Genomic DNA, 17,300 nt, shown 5'->3' on the forward strand with positions numbered 1-17,300 from the left:
AAATTTTAGAGGCACAGATGTTTTAGTAAACGTAGACGTTGAAACAGCAAATATTTTACTTAATGGTAAGATTAATTTTTTATATGGGACATATTTGCGATCCACTTTGCTTCAGGATTATTCTCTTCTTTTTGTGACCTAGGCCAGAGATAATATTGGTGGAATTATTTGTAATTCAGGCCTTTTTCGTATGAATTACATAAAAAACCGACCTAACTTTCTAGTTTAATTTTTGCATTGATATATTCCTTCAGTTTTATTTGAAGCAAATACATATATTATATAGTGAGATAACACCAATTCCCACAACACTAGATTACTGGATGCAATAAAGTATGACAAATTATGGTTACTGGTTAGAAGTTAGAACCCATATGTCAAAGTCGTCAAAGTACATATGACAGGCTGCACCACTGAATAGTGAATATATACATTTTCGCGATCTGTTCAGGTTAGACAAGGTTAGAAATAAGATTAAAAGAGATAGAAACAGTAACTACAAGTCAGACGTATTCACCAATATTCACTCGCGAAAAAAAGCCCATGGTTTCACAAAACTGTAACCTACGGTCAGGATCATCTTCGTTTAATTCTTGGACCAAAACCACTTTAAACGGATGCCATTTGTACAATTTCAAATATTTAAGACGGAGCTTTGAACTATTCCGTTGTTTGCCGCCACTTGGCGGGTGGGTAAATGGGGATTTTTCTGAAGCTCTAGTAGAACATTAAATTTAACATCTTCTTGTACTGGTGGACGACCCGTTCTAGAGCGATCTCTCGCATGACCCATTTCTAAAAACTTTTGCTCTATTTTACTAACGGTGGACAGTGTAATTGGTTCTCTGTTTGGATATTTGTTAAATAAACGGCAAACTTCTATTTGTGTGCGAGCTCTGTCACCGTGACCAATCATCATCAAAATTTCGATTTTTTCCCTTTCACTCAAATAACGGACCATTTTCAAATAAAATGAATTCTGATAGATTAATGATTAATCAACTTAAAATAAAACACAAACTTGCGAGGACAAACTTCAAAATTCTGACAACTATGAAAACTGTAATTTTTCCAGCGCTTCCTTGATAAATGATTAGTATTTTGTCATCGCTTGTATGTATAATGCATTCTTGAAACTTTGGAACTGAATATCTCGAAAACTTCCATCTTGAAGGTCATACTTTTTTGACATATTCGTACTCAGAAAAATGTGCTCTATCGAAATCCGTGGAAAAAATATGGGTTGCCATTTAAAAAAATTGCCGATGACGTCATAGCTCAAAAACAAACAAAACAAAAAAAAAGTCGATGGCTGAAAAAAGTGACATTTTACAAACTAAAGTTGACGTGTCCGAGGATTTCCTGTCAAAACCCTTCAATAACGATTTATCGAATTTATTCCAAACTTTACGAGCTCAGTGTATGTACCTATAACTAGAGAGTAATCGGAAACGTAAGTCGTTTACCAATTCACAATATTTGCGCCACGTCGGGCAAGCCCGCATATGCCCGTCGAGTGCTGTATCGGCTAAGGCCAGCTAAGGCTTTTCGCCAGCGATTGGAAATACACATAATATGTATATTTATTTGCTGTAATTTTGTTCTTTGAATGAATTTTTAAACATTAGAACAATTTTTCCCTGGAAAGGTATTCCAGAAAACTAATTTTAATAAATGAAATAATAAACCGTTTTATAATAATGTGTAAATCGAGTTAAAAAATGAATATCTACGGTGCTATGTTGAATATTCTGTGATAATGATAATTATAATTATTAAGTTTTTTTTAACTCGTTGCTGTTAAACTGAATTAAGAATGATTGCGGAGAAATTTTCAATGTTTTAATAGATTCGAGTTTGTAAATATGAAAGTGATGTAAATTTTTAGGACTTTTGAATCCAATATTTATTTTTTCTTCAAATAATAAAGAAACTTGGATATAAAAAAAAAACGTTCGTTTCAGTTAATACATTTTTTTAATTTCAATCAGATTTTTAATAAATTATAATATGCGTATACATAAATAGCCTTACGCACCGGGCAAGCCCTTCGGCTTCACTCGTATATTCCTCGAGTACTTACGTATCATCTTGTGATTTGTCATTAGGTAAGTTCGGCATTGACATGTAGATGGTCTAGATATATCTTTTTGTCTTTTTGTCTGTTACAATTAGAAAAGAACAAAACACATCTAGAGCGTCTACATCAAGGGTCGGCAACTGGTGGACCGTGGTCCAGGTTCGGACCGCGGAAGGTAAAATACTGGCCAAAAATTTTTTGAAAGTATTAATTACTCAAATTTAATTATTTAAAAATTGCTTTTTACGTTTAAGTGCGAATCTTATCATCTTTTCTAGTATTTTACAATTGTGCGAGTGTTTTGAGTTCTTAATTAGTAAGCAGATTAAATTTGAGTCCAAATTAAAATAAAAAAATAAAAAATATGAATTTTTTTTCTGGACCTCGTTAAAAATTTTCAGAAGTATCCGGAGCCCACCTAAAATTACTTGCCGACCCCTGGTCTAGATGTTAATACCGAACTTGCCTATTGTCGTTTGTTTATGTTTAACCTAGACAAGGTTAGGGTTTCTAGTGGTGGTTTAGGCAAAAGTTTTTATTGTTTAATAGTTTGGAGTAAAGCAAAATGGCAAGTGAAATTCGCGAATTGGTGAGTAGCAATGTTAATGTAGTGTTAATTTTTTTATTAGATAAAAAATTTAGTACGTTGACTTTCAATGATAAATTATTTATTTCAAAATTAAAATCTACGAGTGACATGAAAAATTTAACAAATAAAAACAATTGCAGAAGTAACGGATCATTTAGTAAAAATTGGTACAATAAATATGAGTGGTTAAAAGGCAGTGAAACCAAAACCAAATTATATTGCTAGAATTGCTTACTATGTAATAAAAAATGTAAAACACCGTGGAACTATCTAGGATATTCAGATCTGAAACATATTACAAGAGCGATCGAATTAGCATACATATTCATCATTAAAATTTAATTATTAGGAAAAAAAAAACATTCAAACTTTTCTTGATTCCGCATTTCGTGAGAATATTTTAAAACATAATAAAGTCGTGGACGAAAATAGACATTGTAAAGCACTTTATTGATATAATTATTTACTTAGCTACACAAGAACAAGATTTAAGGACCATAATGAATCAGATAATTCCATTAATCAAGGCAATTTTCGTGAGCTTGTAAACTTACTTTCAAGGTACGACAATTAATTTAAAGTGTTTTAGAAAAAAGTCTAATTTTAGCAGCCATTCAAAAACTATTCAAAATAATTTAATAGAGAGCATCAATGTAGTAGTTTTTAGATATGTTCATTGTGGTAAAGTAGTTGAAAGATTTATGGGATTTTTTATGTAAGCAAGGGGAAAAAAGCTGCGGATCATTTGTTAACAGAAAATTAAAAAAATTTTTATATAGAAAATAAATTAGTAGGCCAGTAGAGTGCAATTATTCCTATACGATATTAAGTTACATGAGAGAAAAAATGTTTTGCCCACCCATCTCAAAAAACCACGAGCCGCCGCTGGTTTGATTCTACTTTTTAGTGGTGTAATTCATTTTTAGAAAAGAAATTTGTTCGCATAACCTTGAATATATTGAAAAACCGTGTTTTTTTACACATTTAGGTTAGAATATCTCGCAAACCTAGGGTCAATTCTGAGACCAGATTCGGATTCAGCGCATCAAAAACCTTCGGGGACGTATTGTCTGCTTTCTGGGTTTTTCCTTTTTTGAAATTTTGTCGGCCTGTATGATTGATTAGTCATAAATCGCCAGTTTAAGAAAAGCAACGTCTATTAAACATAAATAAAACTTTCTAAATTATAATGTAATAAAATTCTAACAGAATTATTTTTTGGTTTCCAGACATCAAAGTAATTGATGATCTTGATAAAAAGTTTTGCCTATCTTGGAAAGCCATGAAATATGTAATAAAACATACAGGGTGTCCTTTAATTTTTGTTTTCGTTAACAACTGTATTTAACAAAATTGTTCGAGAACTCGAGAAATGCTTAAATATGGGGTTTAGTAAGAAAAGAATAATAATCGCATTGTCAATCAATGCCAAAGTGAATATATTTATTTTTATTAACTGCCCACTCAATAATTTTTATTAATAATGGTAACCCTGGAGCAACGAATTTACCTTGTGAATGTTATGGAGTCGGTAATGTTTCATATCGATATACAATACAAATTTTTACTGAAAAATATCCAAATGTAATTGTAACTCGTAGAGCAGTTCGCAAGCCAGTTATAAAATTCGATCCGAAAAAGGTCAGAAAACATAAATATTAGCAGATCTCATTTTCAAAGAATTTTAGTATACAACAAAATCTATCCATTGAAACCAATATTTAATCATAAATTGCTTGAGTGATGGTCGGTGTTTGGACTTTTGTGTAACAATGGGCGAGAAACTGATTGAAAACAGATTCTTTCATCACAATATTTTATTTACTGATGAATATTCACGAGTATTCACAACTAATAGCATGGTTTCCTCTCAAAATTGTAGATACTTAGCTAAATATCCAAATTTTCGATTGATAACTAATAGTAAAAAATTTTTAAAATGTCTAGTGTGATTTAATGTATCATAAAATAATTGGTCCTTACTTTCTGGAAGAAAATCTTAATCAAAATTCGTATTTTGAAATTCTCAATAATTTTATGTTGGCAGAACTAGGTAACAAAAATTTAAAGTTCAGAAGAAAACTAATATTTCAACAAGACGGATGCCCTACACATTCCACATTTCTAGTGAGAAACTGGCTTGACGTTCACTTCCCGAACAAGTCAATTGGATACTACGGACCAATACCTTGGCTTGCACGGGCACCTAACTTATCCGCTTTAGATTATTTCTTATGGGGATACCAAAAGCAAAAAGTATATTCAAACGATTTTGACGATAACATTGGTTTACTTTAGCAAAAAATTCGGAAACCTGTTGCCACCATAAACGAAAGATTAGAAAAATGTGTATTACTTGTATGTTTATAAGCTGAATAGGACTTGTTGTTAATTCTAGTTCTAATTTATTATTTCTATTTTTTAATTAGAAAAGCTGCTTTTATTTGGTTTGCCACATCGTCGATTTAAGTTTATTGGCATTTTGCGAGACATATCGGTCTTTTTAAAATCTCAGAAACTTATAGAGTTATTTCTGAGGAAGAGAGTGATATGTCTCTCAAAACATCAAGAAACCTTGACCGATGATGTTCTACTAAGCTATTTTTATATTATATTAAATTTAAAATAAAAGTTTACTTATTTATTACAATTTCTGTCTGCTTTAAGTAAGATAGTTAAAAATTTCGTCTTCTTATTTGCAGAATGTGATTATTCTTCTTTTTTGACTAAACCCCGTATTTAAGCATTTCTTGAGTTCTCGAACAACTTTGTTAAAAACGGTTTTTAACGAAAATAAAAATTAAATGTGCTTAGGGAAAATTTCACATTTTGAAATTTTTTGAATGCCCTGTATGTATTAATATATTTGATTACTACCCATGGCTTCCCAAGACAATCAAAGCTTTTTATCAAGAATAACTTTTTCTCGAAAAAAACAACAATAAAAAAATTTACAAGAGTGCGGTACATCTTCCAGGGACAAACTGTATATTGCATTTACTTCTCTAGGTAGGTCTAAAAACGTTTCGAAAAGTTCATGATATACAGGGTGTCCCAAAAATGACGCCTGTCCTTCTGGGATTTGAATAAGGAGACAAAAAGGAATTGAAAATTAAGAGTGGAAAATTTTCCGATTGTTTTTCTTTCTTGAATTATTAAAAAAATTATTCAAAAAACTAAAAAAATTAAAATCCATTTTTTTATCTCAAAGACAAATAATTTATAACTAATAGTAGGCAAGTATAGTTTCCGATTGTCGGTTGTACCTGGGTGTAAGGAATTATTTTAACCTGAAAAGGATAGAGAAAAACATTTTAATAATAAAATAGATTTATAAAATAGAGAGGAAGAAACTTATAAACTAAAACTGTGCTTAAATAATAGAAATTGTTTTTACAAAAGGTGTTCAAATAAGTTGCTTTCTACTTCAAGACAAAGATTATTACGATTCAACATTAAAGCATGAACTCTTTGTAACATCTCTTGGTTTATTAACGCGACAGCAGCGTGTATACGCACTTATACATTTTCTGGATTTACAATAGGTTCGCTGTAAATCTTTTGTTTTAAATAATCCCAAAAGAAGGGAATTCAGATCTGGTGATCTAGGAGGCCATGGTCCACCTCTTCCAATCCATCTGTCTGAGAAGTTTTGCTTCAGATAATTTCATACTCGTAAACCATAATGTGATGGAGCTCCATCATGTTGAAACCAATAATTTAGTCTAACTGCTAACGGAACGTCATCCAGCAATGGCAGCTGCAGCAAATACAGCTCTGAACTACATAATTATTTAATAACCCAGCCCAAATGTTTATTTTTAGTTTTTTGAATAATTTTTTTGAATTACTCGACAAAGAAACAATCGGAAAATTTTCCACTCTTGATTTTCAATTTGTTTTTGTCCCCTTAATCAAAACCCAGAAGGACGGGCGTCACTTTTGGGACACCGTGTTTATGATATATTTCGTTAATATACCATATTCCGAAAATGCTTAGTTTCTGATCTACAGGGTGATATAGTTTTAATAAAAAAATGCAAATTTATAAATATTTCGGAAACCGCTCAGAATATTTTAATGAAATTTTACAGCTTTGACAATTAACAATAATATATGTTTTACGATAAAAATATTGTTTTTAGTTTCACCAATTTCGTGCACACAGGCACGTCTTTGGATATTTTTAAAGAAAAAAATTGTACGCCACCGATTTTTCTTAAAATAAAAATTATTTTTCAATTCCTTGTTCAATTTGGAAGAGAAAAGGTATCTTGACTTTTTTCTTATGACGCACCTTTTCGAGTAAAAAAAATAAAATCGATTTATTGCATGGCATAATCCGGTTTCAATAATTTGAAAAATAGCAGAAATAATGCACTCAGCTTTTTTTTTGTACCAATTTTATTACAAAAAAATATTATTCCTCGCAGTTAACAATATCAGTCTAAAAAAATTTTATCAGTTTCACTAGTCACTATCTAAACAGAAATTAGCAAGTTGGCTGTGCACTTGTTTTTGTTATTGTTTGACAAAATTAATAATAGCTGTTACTTTGAGTGTTTGAGTGTGAAGCAGTTAAGTGCGTAATTTCTATTTTTCAAACTATTGGAACCGAATTACGCCATGCAATAAATCGATTTTATTTTTATTTAACTCGAAAACGGTGCGTCATGAGAAAAACAGTCGAGATACCTTTTCTCTTCAAAATTGAACAAGGAATTCAAAAATAATTTTTATTTTAAGAAAAATCAGCGCTGTATCATTTTTTTCTTTAACAATATCTAGACACGCCACTGGTGAAACTGAAAACAATATTTTTATTGTAAAACGTGTATTGTTGTTAACTGTCAAAGCCTGTAAAATTTCATTAAAATATTCTGAGCGGTTTCCGCAATATTTATAAAGCATTTTTTATTAAAATATTATTTAAAACCCTGTAGATTGGAAACTAAGCGTTTTCGGAATATGGTATATTAAGGAAATATATCACAAATCGTTTTTACTATAACCTCCTGCAAGGAATGCATCAACTTAACCAAACACCCTGTATAAACAGGGTGTCCCAGAATAACGTGTACAACGGAAGACCACAGATTTGTGGACTCAAATTAGGCAGATTTAGGCTAATTCGCCTATATCCAAAATCGCTTTGTTTTGCCGTTAGATGGCCTAAAAGTTCGTGAGAATTTTTTTAATTTTGTAAATAACTCGAACACGTATTAGTCGATTTTGATTATTTTTGGGGTGTGGACTTTTGCTTTCAATTTACACATTTTGGTGTTATACAGAGTGTTTTTTAAAACTCACAATTCCTACAAAAATGATGTGTGGTGATAATATCTGTTCATACCTTTTTCCTCTTTCGGACAAAAATGACAACTATTTTTTATTTGATAGGTGATACCATTTGGAAGTTTTTGGGCCTCTTATAGAATTTTCATTAAATGAGCGGTTTGAGTACAAAAAAAATATTTTTTAAATGTCTACATTATCTTGCCACCCCACTTACAATACTTAACAAAGTGCTAGTAGGCTCCGATTTTGTACGTTGACTATAATTTCAGTTTAATCTTGTTTGAGATAGCATTATTATTGGCACTGTTATTCTACCCAATAGACTGAATAGGGAATTTTATTTAGAAATTTTGCATAACCCAAGTTACTGGAAGTTGTGCCGTTACTACTCACAGCTATGTGGTTTATGCTTGATAGCGCTCCACCACATTTCAATGTAAATGTCCGGTTGTATTTGAATTAAAGATTCCTCGTCAGTGGCGGTTTTACCATGAGAGCTGCGGAGCTTCAGAACACATAAAATTTTATGTATTTAATCATATTAAATATCAACAACGTATTTAAAGAATCCAAATGTTCTCACGCTAAAATAAATTTAGGAGCTTATATTATTATTTATTACGACGCGAGCTACACCCTTCAATATATGCAACCTCATATACAAAATGTGTGCACAGCGAACAATTAGATACGTCCTTTGTTTTTATTGGCTAATCAGGCACGTGACCCAGTACATGAATGTATGGACTTATGTGGCTGCAACAACGACAGTCACTGCTGCAGTAAATGCAGTTAATATTCGTACATGATATGTGGTGGTTTATTTCTGCGAGCGGCACATGTGAATATTTTCGTTTAGGCGTCTATTGATATTATAGTTATTAAAATGAATAGGGTTCCGTTTTTACAAAAACACAATTAAATATTGAAATTAGTGGAACAAACCGAAAATTAAAATTCGTTGAATCATTGGTAAACTTCACAAACGATTTTTTTGTTTATAAACAATATTCAATAATTTAATAAAATATATTTAGTTTATTCCAATTTATTTATACAGTCAGTAAGTAACTCGTGAGTAGATATTTCAAAAAGGTATCAATTTCAAAAATCGTTCTTGAGAAAGTCTGTATTTTTGTATAAATGGATTGTTCCTTGAAATTCAGAAGTGCCAGGATAACGCATGACCTTGAAAATTTTAAAAATTTTCTACTGCGGCTAATTTATAGGCTCTCCGGGCACTTAATATCCCGGAATTGAATTCAACAAATATGACAACCCTAAACAGACCACATTCAATCAATGTTCATGCGCCACCACTATTCCTCGTCAATGGATCGGTAGAGGGGATAATGTTCCTGTTAACTGGCCTATATTCTTAATGAATATTTACTACGATAAAATATACCACGTTACTTTATTTTATGATATGGATACATACACATACGACGAATTAGAGTTATTTACAACATGCCTAATTTTATTGAGATAATTAATAAAAACAATCAAAAACAACCAAAAATGCTACAGATAAATAACAAAGTTGATGTTATTAAATTTACAACAACTTATTATAAAAACATTTATGGCAATTTGGAAATTCCTCCACAACTCTTCAGTGTTATATGTGGAAGCATACACTGTTGTTTTCAGATTGCCCCAATGATAATAGTCGTAAGATGTTAAATCTGGTGAACGTCCAGGTCAGTTAACAGGAGCATTATCCCTTCTACCAATCCATCGACAAAGAAATCTTCGGTTCTGATACTATCGGACATTTACAGTGAAATGTGGTGGAGTTCCATCGTGCATAAACCACATGTTAGCTCTGAGTAATAACGGCACACCTTCCAATAACTCGGATGTGTTTTGCAAAAATTTTAAATAAAATCAATTTAATTGTTTTTTCTAATTATTTGAATAAAATTAGGCACATTGTAAATAACTCTAATTTGTAATCAACCTACAAAATCAGTGCCTACTAGCACTTTGATAATTATAATATGGGTGGCAGGATAATGTAGACATTTAAAAAATATTTTTTTGTACCCAAACCGCTTATTTAATTAAAATTCTACAAGAGGCCCAAAAACTTCCAAATGGAATCACCTATCAGATAAAAAATAGTTTTCCGAAAGAGGAAAAAGTTATGAAAGGATATTATCACCATACATCAATTTTGTAGGTGTTGAAAAACACTCTGTATAACACCAAAATGTGTAGACTAAAAACAAAAATCCACACCCCAAAAATAATCAAAATCGATTAATACCTATTCAAGTTATTTACAAAATTCAAAAAATTTTTACTAACTTTGAGGCCATCTAGCGACCAAACTAAGCGATTTCGAATATAGGTGAATTAGCCTAGATCTGCCTATTTTAAGTCCACGAATCTGTGGTCTTCCGTTGTACACGTTATTCTGGGACACCCTGCAGGTAGAGATATGTATTTTTTATTATTTTATTTATTTTTTTTTTTTTCAAGATGAGATTATTTGTTAGGTAAAGTTATTTCCATAAAAAATAACCCTTGACCGATCCTTTTGGCACAAGGGCTTATTTAATTAATTTTGGATATATTTAATAAATTTTTTATTTACTTATTTTTTCTTCATAGATAATGTAATATCCAAAAAATACATTAAAAACAACTGATCATTAGTTCAATAAGTTAATGGACGAATTTACAAAAAAATTAATATTTGTAAATATATATAATTTTGAAAAATGACTTTCTCTAAACTCATTTACATTGTAAACTATGCCTGCAGTTATATGGATATATGCCAGCCCTTATCCCTATTGTTAAGTGATCCGATGAAAAATTAAAAATTGTGCTGTTTTGAGAGTACTTTAGTAAAAGAAGTCCAAATGTGGTATCTCTCAAATTGTGAAATAAATACTTGCATAGTGTATAGTAGGTTTACATTTTTAGGGCATCAACTCAATGAATTGTCAATTTAAGATAACTATGTGTGTGTTACCATATCTAGTAATATTGTATTTTTAATATTGTTTTAACATTTATGAGCAGAATTTGACAAAACATTGTATAACAGTTATTGTAGAGGTTAAAGAAACTATTTTGCTCACTTATTTACAAATGTGCGAGCAAAATTCTCAGTTTCTCTAATGATACTAAAATATACTATTCTCACTAGGAAATGGTAATGAGTCTACAAAATGAGGTGAAAAAAATAAAGTACATTATAGCTGAAAAAAATAAAGATATACAAAAGAAAAACAACGAAAAAGAAGAATTAATAGGAAAAAACAACGAATTACATTTGCAAATAAAGGAACATACCAATGAAATAAAAAAATTGCAAGACACTTTTAACCAAGCGAAAGCAAAGGTAAATACTACTAACAAAGATTTTCAATAATTTTCATTAAATTGCTTACAGGAACAAGAATATTCTAAAACAATATCAAATGACAACGTATATTTGAAAGATGTAGAAGGACTTTCTCATAGAGAAGGCTTAGATTTGGAAAGAAGAATTAAAGTGGCTCAAGAGAAAAAAAATAAATTAGGCAGAACAGTAAATACAAAAGCTCAGAGTATGTTCGAACATGAAGAGAAACAGGTTAGTCGTATTTCTTTTTGTCTACCATTCAACTAAAAGGATTATTAATTTTCAGTTTAATGAATTGCGAAAGAAGCAAAAGATTGTAGAAAATGATAAAAAGAAAATATTAGCCACTATGGCACAGTTAGATCAAAAAAAGAAGAATTCTTTAAAGTTAGCATATGAGCAGGTATCTAAAGATTTTGGCTCAATCTTCAGTACTTTGCTGCCAGGCGCAAATGCAAAATTAATCCCACCTCCTGGAAAAACAATTTTGGAAGGATTAGAGGTAAACATTTCAATTATTATTCTTCAACATTTCTCTGTCAAATTCGAAAATTAAATGAAATATATTAACTAAATAATCCTTAATAATTTATTACATGAATCTTGATTGCTAATATACGAGTTATTGGAATTGCTATTGCTAAGAGATTAAAGGTATTAACATCTAGACGCTCCAGATGTGTTTTAGATCCCTTAGATCCCTTATAGCTGTTTTACATTGACAATTTATTGATCAATTAATTCATGAAGTCGCTTCATCAATAAATTGGACAAGTGTATTGCACCAAATCTGCTGTCAAATAACTTCATGAATTTCTTCATCAAGTTCTTGACGAATTAGAACATGTTCTAATTTTCGTCAATTTCTTCGTGAAGTTCGGAAGTACTAACCCAACAGATTTCCAGCGTCAGATCAGTAATGAGGTTATGTTATTGGAATATGTAAATAATTGTGTGCGTCATACTAGTTTTGCATTGTTTTTACTGAACTAATATTTATATGATATGTGTCAAACTGGTACCGCTGTTGTATCACTACAATAATTATTAGTGGAAAGGTGACATTTTTGAAATTTTTTTGCTTTGATTTGTTGGTAGAGCCGATTCATGTGTCAAAAAACTTGACAAAGTCTGTAGCACTGTAAAACCACACTGTTTACCAATAAATTCGTAAATTAATTCATGAAGAACTTTGTCAATTTTTTCATGAATAAATTGTCAATGTAAAACAGCTATAAGGGATGAAAAGACAGGGATATATCTAGAGCATCTAAATGTCAATACCGAACTTGCCTACAGTTAAATGCAGTCACAGATTTTTTAAATTAAACTGATTAGCATTCCTAATCTAAAATTCTATTAGTTGTTTTTTATTCAATAATATGGGTGTATTTTATGGTCAGGAATTTTACATTGTACTACTAATCGTAATTGAAAAAAAAACGTTTTTAAAATGCTTCTAGAATATATCAAACTAAAATATGTTGTTTGTTAAAAAAAGATCAACCAAAACAGTACAAGTTGTGATTATGTCTGTATTGCATATTTTTGGCGATTTAAGTAGATGTATAATATTTTTTACTCTATTTTAAAGATATTAAGCTAAATAAATTCAAAAATAAACACTAAAAAATTTTATTAAATGAAGTCAAACAATGTTCTTCAATACCAGAAATCTGGGTTTGCAAAAGATATCTAACTGCTGATAATACGGCAAACAACTATTCTATGGACAATATGCCCCAACTAGCATTGAATTACACCAGCAGTACCTGGTAAACAGCTAGTAATAAATAATTATCCAAAATGTGTTCGTCTTTGTCAAGGGTAATGAGAGAACAACAAATATAGGTACTATCAATAAATGCTATAAGTAGGTATAGCGACGGTTTAGACTGGGAAAATTTCGGGGACCGTGGGAAAGTCGGTGTCCTTTGTCGGCGTCCTTTGGTCCTTTGTCGGCGTCCTTTGATCCTTTGTCGGCGTCCTTTGTCGGCATAGATCAAAGGTTGGCGCCGCATATGTGGTAACTGGATTTATCCCAGATTAGCGGTAAATTATAATTTAAGATCAACAAAAAAAAAAAAAATATATTGATAAAACATATTATGTGCAGAATATACTTTTAATTTAATACCTTATTGCTTTAAAATATCTAATTGTAAGTCAGCAAAATTATAATTTGATAGCTAGAAGAGATTATGAGAGTTATCGCATCATTCGGTATTGCATCATTCGATTTAAGTCACGTGTTCGATCAATGCAGCATTCAAATTCGCGGTAGATTGAATTGGCCCAGCAGAGCGCGACATTCAAATTGGAGAAAATTCAAACTTGACGACGCGGTTTATCGCTGGGAAAGCAACATTAACGGACAGGTACAAATTGTAAGATGAGTGATTGACTCGGATGGTTCGGAGGGTAGTTTAAAATTAAATAACACGATTTAAAGGTTTGCGTTGCGTAGTAAGAATCGGCAGGGTGCGCACTGGTGGGAAATTTAAAATTAAATGTAATATTTAATCTCATGCGCAGAAACAATTGGCCGGGCATTATTGCTGGTAAATTCAAAATTAAAGGTAAAATTGAAACGGATATGTAGAAACAAGTAACTGGGCCTTATTGGTACTAAATTTAAAATTAAATATTATGACTCAAGGGTTGCATAGAAAGGATTGACGGAGAAATTCAAAATTAAACACGAACAATAATAAAACTCTAAATTTCAACGCATGCATGCTGGTGTTCGACTTTGTGGAATGTATTATGTATATGCAGAACAACTTGTAACTGATAGCTTAATTCATTTAAAGTCTATATGTAGCAAAAATTGTATTTTGATACCAATAAGAGAGTAGGAGAAGTTAATGAACTATAAACAGCAATCATTATATTATTCTATTTGGGGCACATGTTCGACCTATGCTTCATTTGAATTGGTGAGAGCTTCAACATTAAATTTATAATTCAATGCATGTGCGTACAATCTTGTCACCTGCTACGTTATTTCCTATCAAATCACAGTATCGGCATACATTGTAATATGTTAAGTCAAAAAGTATAATGTGACATTTTATTTCATTTAATTTTTTGTCGGCATAAATTTTAATTAGATATCTTATAGGTGATAGTTTTAATTCACTGACAGAATCATTTATCACACTTCTTAAAAAGAAATAACTTCAGAACATTGTTTGATATCGAAAGTATATACAGGGTCTTTAGTTTAAAGTGTGGAGATCTTAAGTTGGTCATTGACCTGGTCTAAACCGATTTGCAGTAATGTTTTAAAAGAAGCTGTTGGGAAAAAATTATCATTACTTCGTGGTTGAGAACGCAGTTTAAAACAAGGAGTTTTATGTATAACACTTGATTAACTTATATATTATTTTAAACAAGTGTGTACCAAGGTCAGTTTAGCTTTTTAGAGTAAAACCAACTAAGCAGCAATTTTTATGACTTACGTAAAAGAGATTAAAACAGAAGACCTTGGAACTGCAGTAGAAATTACAGCAAACCTTCTTAAACCTTTGACGTAATGCATGAAATTATTAAGTTTTGTAAGCTCAGAATACTGTGAGAATGTTGTTTTTGTGGAAGGCATTCAGCTGAGGTTACACGGATATCTTCATAAGATTAATTTTGCCTATTTTTCAGACTGCTATCTCAGCAAAATAAGCAAGTAGCCTGTTTCAATGTCACGATTATCAACTGCAGTCACTGCACTATATGCTGGCTTTCTTCGCGAATATAGCCGTGATTCTAATTAATAATCTAATTAGAATTATTATTGTCATAAAATCAACGAGTCTGCTCTACTTGTTTTTTATTAAAAGTTTCTTGGACTATTATAGTGAGTGGTGCTTTTTGTGTGTGTCCTTTCGGATAAAGAAAGGTAAGTGTATATTCATATTTTCAACATAAAAACGTAGCTTTGTTGTAGTTATAGTCTTAAACAGCAATTAGATGAAATTATTTTTCATAGTAAAAATTCTATAATTAATTAAAAAAACTATAATTTAGCTGGTAAAACCGCTTATTAAATACAGCAAACTCACTTAAACGTTTATTATTTAACGAAAAAAAAATTATATTTAAAGCCACCATTATACAGGGTGTTATTTTAACAGTTGAGAAAAAACAATAGCTACAGGGTTACAAATTATTTAACAACGACAAGATGGCGGCTAAAAATCTAAAGAATTATTTTTTATATTATTATTTTTATAGATAGCGGAAATACAGAGAGAGAGAGAGAGAGAGAGAGGGGGAGGAAGGGAGAGAGATAGAGCAGCGTTGGAAAGGTATGAATGTTAGCCATAGAACGACAGAGACATGGAGAAACAAGACAAAAAACCATTATTTCAACAGGAAAAAACAGACCAAAAAAAAGTAAATAGCATTAGCAGTAAATTAAAATATAGTGGTATATTAAAGACAACACTCACTCAAACGTTTATTATTTAACGAAGAAAAATTCGATTTAAAACCAGCATTATATAGGGTGTTATTTTAGCAGTTGAGAAAACAATAGCTACAGGGTCTCTATAAAAAGTTAAAAATTATTTAACAACGACAAGATGGCGGCTAAATATCTAAAGAATTAATATTTATATTATTATTTTTATAAACAGTGGAAAGACAGAGAGAGAGCAGCGTTGGAAAGGCATGAAGTTCAAAACAAGACAACAGAACTACAGAGACATGAAGAAACAAGGCATACGAAGGGTAAGTTGTTAGATTTTTCTGCATTGTAAGGCGTGTCGTTTGTACCGATTCAATACACAGTTAAATATGTTGGCTTGATACAGGTACCCGTGGTCGTGTAGAGGTCTATCTTAAACGATTACCTAAGGGTAATCATTGGATTTTTCCTTGCCAACAAAAAAGAAAGGTTTCAGCCACACGCGAAAAGCTTAAAATCCGTTCGCGAGCGCGAAAGGCCTACGGGCTATCGAAACGATAAAAAAAATGGCTGTCTTGTGGTTAGGGCAAATTCAAAAATATAATTGTTTGGCATCATACTCTTAGCGCGATTCAAACATCTCGACGGCATTATTTCAAACTAAACACATCCGTTGTGGTGATGAGCGACTTGTAGGGCATAATTGAACGTTATAGGGTATTTCCTTTCAATTAAAAATTACTATTGACTACATTAAAAATATTCATATTTTATTTTTTGTAAAATAATGTTTGCCACTATTTTTTATTAAAGTTCAGTTTTAGTAAAGTTTAGTTTGATGTAATTTTTACATAAAAAATAATTTTTTCTGATTTTTTATTATAATTTTTCGTGGGAGTACAGTTTGATCTAATTTTCAAATAAAAAAATTTTCCTGCTTTTCTATATTTAATTTTCATAAATTAATTTTTCGTAATTTGCGGATTGAAACAATTTAAAAAAAATTACAAAAAAAACTTGCCAGTTTGGCTAAGGGAATGCTGCAAAAGGGCCCAGAGGGTGGCTGCAGAGGCAGGTAATGGGGTGGGGGTGGTTATTTGATAGCCATAGGGGGCCTCACAATAATTAGTTGGAAGCGCCAGCAACCGAATTCCACAAAATATGTTCGCACGTATGCGCACAAACGAAAGCGTTATCTATACATACCCCTTGAAGGCGACAACCCTTATCTTATTAGGACTGGTATTACAGACGCCAAGGGTTGTACTCTCCCGCATGAAAGCGGTACCTGTCACGCTAACGTGAGGAAGAAAGTCGACCACCAGCCCAAATTCCCATCGTCTTCTTAGCTTCGCAAGCACCACCTCCGTACACCTCAACAGATCAGCGAAGAATGAACAAGTACCGACATGTCTCAGCTAGTTAGCAATTTACTACGCACATAAGGTGTCACGTGTTTTCGGCATCTTTCGAGCAGACGTTATTATCAACTTGTGTCTCGATTTAAATTTTAAATAGGAAAACGTTTCATACTAGGCGGAATTTAATACTGATTCTAATGGCAAAG

The 17,300-nt window shown here is 31.4% G+C and overlaps 1 protein-coding gene across 1 annotated transcript in view; it reads left to right on the forward strand.

Moving 5' to 3' along the window:
- Positions 1–2,182: 2,182 nt before the first annotated feature.
- The window catches only part of LOC108914519 (structural maintenance of chromosomes protein 2-like), a 54,323-nt gene continuing 39,205 nt past the window's right edge, over positions 2,183–17,300 (forward strand). The window contains exons 1-5 of the mRNA XM_018720341.2: positions 2,183–2,255; positions 2,482–2,669; positions 11,131–11,325; positions 11,377–11,559; positions 11,615–11,830. Coding sequence (XP_018575857.1) covers positions 2,646–2,669; positions 11,131–11,325; positions 11,377–11,559; positions 11,615–11,830 — 618 coding nt within the window. The 5' untranslated portion in view covers positions 2,183–2,255; positions 2,482–2,645. The remainder of the gene's footprint in view (positions 2,256–2,481; positions 2,670–11,130; positions 11,326–11,376; positions 11,560–11,614; positions 11,831–17,300) is intronic.

This window comes from Anoplophora glabripennis, unplaced genomic scaffold, assembly GCF_000390285.2.
Source record: "Anoplophora glabripennis isolate ALB-LARVAE unplaced genomic scaffold, Agla_2.0 scaffold1193, whole genome shotgun sequence".
Taxonomy (NCBI): Eukaryota; Metazoa; Arthropoda; class Insecta; order Coleoptera; family Cerambycidae; genus Anoplophora; species Anoplophora glabripennis.